The sequence below is a fragment of the Psittacula echo genome, assembly GCF_963264785.1.
Source record: "Psittacula echo genome assembly, chromosome: 7".
Lineage (NCBI taxonomy): Eukaryota > Metazoa > Chordata > Aves > Psittaciformes > Psittacidae > Psittacula > Psittacula echo.
Window position 1 is genome coordinate 8,014,442 of NC_137740.1, and position 6,893 is coordinate 8,021,334.

Genomic DNA, 6,893 nt, shown 5'->3' on the forward strand with positions numbered 1-6,893 from the left:
ACTGGTCTTTGAAGGGACGCTTTTGGCCTGTGACTGTAGTTACTAGGGGGAAAGGGGAGCTGAGTTTAGGGAGCAGCGGGGGTGAGCTCAGGTTCCCACCGGCGACCCCGCGGGCGCGGACGGTAGAGCTCGGCTTTGAGCCCGGCGCGATGGACTTGGCGCTGCCCCGCCAGATGCTCACGGAGAGCAAGGAAGAGCGAGAGATCTAAGTTTGATTGGATTTTCTTGTCTTAGATTTCACTTTTCGGGAAGGGGGGGAGGGCGCAGGGGGGTTCTCGACGGTCTCCTCCTCACTTGAACCCCACTCCGGTGTGCGGGGGGCCTGGTCGGCGAGCGGGTAGGCGCTGGGGTTTGCATGCCAGCCGTCGGTGCTCCGCGTGTCCCCCACCCGTGATTGCGCCGGGAGCCTCCTCTCGTGTCCGGGCGCGGGATCTCCGCGGGGCTCCCCCCCAACCAGCGTTGCTCCGTGGGAGACCCGTGAGGGGGGGTCACTGTTTCGGGGCGGGCTTGCCGGGATGGAGCTGCGGTCAGAGCTGCCCAGCGTGCCCGCCGCTCCCCCTCCGGTGCCCCCCAGCTCGGTGGCGGCGGCGGCCGCAGCGGCGGCGGCCACGCTGCCGGTGAGTGTAGCCGGGAGCTTACTGCGGGCTCCGCCGCTGCTGCTACGGGCGGCAGAGAAGTACCCGCGGACGCCCAAGTGCGCCCGTTGCCGCAACCACGGCGTGGTGTCGGCGCTGAAGGGGCACAAGCGGTACTGCCGGTGGAAGGACTGCATGTGCGCCAAGTGCACACTCATCGCCGAGCGGCAGCGCGTCATGGCGGCTCAGGTGGCGCTGCGCCGGCAGCAGGCGCAGGAGGAGAACGAGGCGAGGGAGCTGCAGCTGCTCTACGGCACCGCCGAGGGGCTGGCGCTGGCGGCCGCCAACGGCATCATCCCGCCCCGGCCCGCGTACGAGGTCTTCGGCTCCGTCTGCGCCGGCGGTGGCGGCGGCGAGGGAGGCGCCGGCGCCTCAGGTAAGACCGCGCCCTCCGGGGGGGACCGGTGGGAAGCGGGGAAGGGACCGGCAGAGGCGGCAGCGGGGACCGGGGAGGTGTCCCGGCGAGTGGGCCCCACCGACAGCCGGGGCAGCCGCAGTGACGGTCTCTTTCTCCTTCTCCTCCCGCCCCGCAGAGTCCAAGATGCAGAAGTTTGAGCTGTTCCCCAAGACGCTGCTGCCGAGCCGCGCCGTGACCCCGCAGCAGGCAGGCGGGAAACCCCTCTCCCCGGACGGCGAGTCCGTGCCCGGCACCTCCTCCCCGGAAGCTCGGCACGGCTCGGGCTCGGAGAACGGGGACGGCGAGTCCTTCCTGAGCTCGCCCGTCTCCAAGGGCCCGAAGGAGGGGGAGGAGAGCCCGGGCTCCATCAGCCCGCTGGGCTCGGACTCGGGCTCGGAGGCGGACAAGGACGAGCAGGACCCGTCGCCCTCGGCCGGCGGCCGGCAGCGGACTCCCATCGACATCCTGACGCGCGTCTTCCCGGCGCACAAGCGCAGCGTGCTGGAGCTGGTGCTGCAAGGCTGCGGCGGGGACGTGGTCCAGGCCATCGAGCAGATTCTCAACAACCGCGGCCCGGAGAAGGGCCCCGAGGAGGGCTGGGCCCGGGACGGCGCCTTGCAAGGCCTTCCGCCTACCCCTGCCGCCGCCGCCGGCCACCACCGGCCCTTGATAGCCGGCGCCATGGCCCCCGCCATCGGCACGCTGGGCAGCCGCTCCGCCTTCTCCCCCCTGCAGCCCAACGCCACGCACTTCGGGGCCGAGGCCGGCGGCTACCCGTTGGGCACCCACCTGGGACTCAACCCGCTGCGCCTCGCCTACTCGGCGCACAGCCGGGGACTGGCCTTCATGACCCCCTACTCCACGGCAGGGCTGATGCCCACCCTCGGGTTCCGGCCGCCCGTGGACTACGCCTTCAGCGACCTCATGCGGGACCGCTCCGCCGTGCACAAGGAGCAGGTCTACTCCGGCGGGCTCTACGGGCCCATGGTCAACAACACCCCCGAGAAGCAATAGCGAGGGGCAGCTCCCCAAAGCCCAGCTGTGTAGAAGTAGCTAGGTAGGCACAGGAGGGACGGGCACGGGTGACTTTCTGCCCGCTCTTTTCCCCCGTACAGGCGATGGTGGCGTGCAGAGCCCGGCGCGGACAGATGTAGGTGTTAAATCGGTGATAAAGGTGCACTTTCATTGTCCAGACATGACTCACTCTTTGTTGCTTATGGCCATAAGCATGGATATCCTTGGTGCGTCGTGGGGTGTGCGCGCACACACACACTGCACACACACTACACACTCTTCCCCACACACATACATATATATATATGTATACTAGCAAGTGTATAATGTTATAAAATGGAAATCTAAGTTATTAATGTAACTCGTAGGTGAACTTGGTATTAACGTTAAGCTAAAGGTTAGACAGCGCATTGTAATACTTACCAGGCATATAGATTAAACATATTGTCAAATTGAAAGCCTTTTCCCTCCCACCCCCCAAAAATGTTACAATCTGTATATAACATTGGAAAGTAGATATATTTGTAACTGTCCGTAGGACCCCGGCGCCAATGGTGTATGACGGTTTAATAAGCCTCCTTCATTTGTGATCTGCAAGGAAATTGCTTTCTTGTTCCAATGTAGCAAACTTCTTGCTGTTTCTAACAGGTAATTCTGTGTTTCCATTTCATAGAAATAAATGTTATTTTCTATTAAAAAAAAAAAAAAGGTCTTATAAATCGCAAGTGGTATTTTACGAGACGATGGAAGTATGCTTTGAGAAATTCATTTGACGAGGACAGTCAATATTTAAAGAAGTTTATGCAATTAGTAAAAATATGTTTACTACATTTTTATCATGGTCAAACCAGATATCCTTTGGGAAATTTATAAATAAAAACGAAGCCTACAAACCAGAGCAATTTCCTTACGAACTGAAATTATCCCATACATTTATTACTGGTTCTGGTCTTTTTATTATTTATGTTGGGAGGAAAAAATATCAGTATCAGGGGGGTAAAAATTTAATGATTTTTTTTTCCTTTGGTATCTCACTGATGTTTTGGTTATATTTAGGAAATGTGGCATTATCGCAGAGAGAAAAGCATGCTTAAAGCAAAAGCCTGCTGTGTAGCAATAGAGAGGTCCTTTCCCCTCGTGTCTGAAACTTGAATGTGAGTTTTAATTGTTTCTATGTCAAGACAACCGAAGGTATATATAAATAATGATGGGTTTTCAGAACGTGTGTTTGCGACAGGCGTGAATGAGTTAAGACACCACAACCCCAGTGCTGGTTGGTGGTGGGGTACACGCAGGAAAGAAACCACTGGTTTACTTCTGGAACTGTGCGTCCTTCCAAATCTTTCCCCTCGGTTCAAGAGCGAAGGATTCATGCAAGGGTTGTGGTTGGTTTTTTTATTGGTGTGTTTATTTTTTTATATTTTATATTTTTATTATTATTTTATTTATATTTTTATTATTTTTTTGGTTTATTCTTTGGGTTTTTTTCACCCTTTTTTTCCCCTCCTCTTTTTTTTTTTTTTTTGGCAACGGTGTCCCCCTGTTTTCAAGACCAAAAAGTCCCAAGGCCTTTCCTACCTCTATATATTTATCATACGGGGGGGGGCAGCGGCCGTGCTCCCCCTGCATCCAGCGAGGCGATGCTCCCGAAAGCCGGAGCACGACTTTTACCAGTCCTGGGAGTTTTTGGCCCAAGAAAACTACTACTCACAAAGAACAAGTTAAGTGCATGGTTGAATTAAGACTGTAAAAGCTCCTAAAGTTCGTTGGTATGGAAACCTAATCCCACGGAACCGCTCCGTGGCACAGCTGGACTGTTTACTTTCTCACTTCAAATATAACTGTGTAAACATTGGCTGGGAGCTGACAGCGCGGCTCCTACCAACCAGTCGTTGGGCTGGTGGCTCTGGGAGAGGACCGTCCCGCAGCAGCTATTGAGGGACCCCCCTGGGTAAAATCAAAGGACAGGGGCAAGTAAAATGCAATTCTTCCTTCCCTCGAGAGATCGATCAAGCTGGATACAATTTTAAGATTTTTCTTAAATAATAATAATAATAAAAAAAGGTAAATATTACAGATTCCACCTAGGTAAATACTTGTGACCCTGATCCATCTTGGGAGCAGCCAAATCAATATCACAAGGGAAACTTTTAAAAGTCTCGTGTTCCAAGAGCTGGTGAAACTTAATATTACTACAATAAAACGGTTTAATAAAGAAGGGCTTTAATAGTGAGCTAATTTGATTGAGTTTCCTAATTCCACTTTAATTGGAAAAGGAGTTGTCTGTTTGGTTATAAAGTGCCAGGGTTATGTTAGACTGGGAAAAAAAAAAAAAAAAAAGGTGGACTTTGAGCATCTGAATAAACTTTTTTCCCCTTTTTCCCTTTTTTTTTTCCGGTTGGCAGCTGACTTTGTGTGGGATGGGTTTCCATATCTGGGATTATGAATGGGCTACAAAGAGCTGCTACCTAAAGAAATCAGGTCGCCACATTTCTCCCATTCTAGCCCTGTTGAGAAGGGCTTAGGAGCTGTTGATTTAACTCAGCTCCCCTTTTAATTATAAAAGCCATTCTTGTGTAGTTAGGCGAGCAGGACAATTTATCAGAGTTGTTGCCGTGTCTTGGAGGTTGGCTTGAGCTTGGATTTATACAGCCGACAATGGGGATCACGACGATTAACTTTCATATGGATAGTTTAGGCTGCTAAATTGGAGGGAGGAGGAGGGGGTAAGAGAATCTGATACATTGTCCCTACTGAGGTAATTCCCGTAGATTAAAAGTGAAAAACCCCTTGGGTTTGGAGCTGCCTGGGAGAGGTTCGCACAACAGAAGCCTCTGGCACAACATGAAATATTCAGGTCCCTTTTAGAGTAAAATAAAATGCTGTCACTTGAATAAAATCCGCGGAGCTGACTATAAATTATTTGTGAAGCGGAGAGGCTGCGGTGAGCGCCAGAGAACTTCCCTGTTAATTAAATCTTAATCCGCGAGTCGCAGGCAGCGGCGGGGCTACAGCCGCGGCGGCTGTACATACAGCGGGACACGTTCCGGCGCTGTATTAACCGCACTCGTGTTTAATATGAATCAGCCTTAATCCACGGCATAATAAAGATCAAATTAGACTAACCATTTAGTAGCGAAATGACATTCCTTCACCTAAAATGAACCTCTCTGCGCCCTGCTTGCTGCGAGGCCGCCTCGGCAGCCCGGAGAGGCGAGCAGGGCCGGGGCCGAGAAGGGAAGGGGAGATGCAAAGGGTGATGTGTCCCTTTCGCCTTTGCAGACCGGTTGTTTTATTTGTAAGACGAAGGGGGAGATCTCCGCTACCCCCAGGGCCTCCTCTCCCCAAAACTGCTCTATGCGCCCTCCGCAAACCCGACTCACTGCCGGGGCCCCGGGGACAGAGGGTGTCGGAGCGGGATGGCTTCCCTCCGGCTCTTCCTCCCTTCCGGCCCCGACCCGGCCTGTTGCTCCGCAGCTGCCCCGATGTGCGGCTCGCTGGCGGCACAGCCCCTCCGCCGGGGCCAGCTATCTGCGGGGACGGGCGGCGGTACCGCGGACATGGCGTTCCGGCCCTCAGCCCCTCCAGCGGGCCTTGTTCTGCTGGAGGCCAAGGAGCGAGATCCGACCCCCGGCCCGGTTCTCCCGCTGACCCGGGACGGCTCCGTGCCCCGCCACCGCGGCTGTTCCGGGACCTGATGCCGCTTTCCCCGGCCTTGAAACCGCCCCGCAGCCCCTGAGGGGAGGTGAAGGCCGGGCCGGCCCCGATGCCCCTCACCGGGGCGGGGCGGCCTCTGGGCCGATGCCTCCGTCCCGCCCGAGGGCCGGCGCTGAGCAAACATCACTGCTGGCGGTGCAGCCGGGCCCATGGTGGCACCGCTCCGATGAAAACGGCTTTTACCCGTCCCACTGGGTAAATCACATCATCGTGATGCCTGGCGGCGGGTACGAGCCTGGGGATCTCTATCTCCCGGGGTCGTCTCGACAGTGGGAGCGCAGCGCAGGACAGGGCGCCCGCGAAGGGACGAGAGAAAACGGACACCTCTGGTGGTGCGAGCATCCCCCCCATGCTGGCATTACGTCCCCATGGCAACTGCAGCAATCACTTCTACTCCCCAACAATAGGAAAGTATTTAATATATTTAAATGTGATTAAGCAGGTGGAACAAACCGAGAAGGAGCGGCTTCGCAGGACGAGCCGGCAACGCACGGCGGCCGCTGACCGGGAACCTTCACACGGGCATCCGCGGTCGGCCCAGAGCTCAACAGATGGAGCCGAGTGGAGGAGTAGTAGTTACAACGGGAGAGGAACGCGCTGTTTGAAATGTTTTCCTCTGCTTTTAGTGTCAGTTAAGGGAGCGTGAGAATTCATTCCTTTTTCCACCTCCCCCGTTTCAGCATAATCCTGAAAACCTTGTGCAAAAATTGGTTTTGCCTTGTTACCGGTCATTTCCACTTTCCTCTTTATTTCTCTCTGCCTTTTTATTAGCAAAAAATCAAACCACCACCACCACCAAAAAAATCCCAACCTAAAGCAAACCCAAAACCAAACCACACGCAAAATACCCCAGCCCCCTGTTGGGCTGAAACTCGAAAACCAGAAACAAACCCCAGAGAAAACAAAACCAAACCCTGAAATTGCACAGCGCTTCTTGACATTTCATCTCCAAAACGAACTTCTTCACACCAAAACGAAAATAAATGAGTTTTAACAGATGTTTTAATCTAAACCCCTTTCTTTTTCAGCCAGTTCCCTAATTGCTATGTTATTAGGGAATCTAATCATCGATGGCAGCGCTGCTCCTGACCCAAGGCATTGCTGGAGAATGCCCACTGTTCCCCGTCCTG

General features: G+C 54.4%; 1 protein-coding gene across 1 annotated transcript; it reads left to right on the forward strand.

The window, feature by feature from the left end:
* Positions 1 to 515: 515 nt before the first annotated feature.
* On the forward strand, positions 516 to 2,046 carry DMRTA2 (DMRT like family A2; the record flags this gene model as incomplete). The annotated part of the gene is made up of 2 exons (XM_080623272.1): positions 516 to 1,011; positions 1,133 to 2,046. 2 exons carry the CDS (start codon positions 516 to 518, stop codon positions 2,044 to 2,046), a joined length of 1,410 nt encoding a protein of 469 aa, XP_080479398.1.
* Positions 2,047 to 6,893: the final 4,847 nt, after the last annotated feature.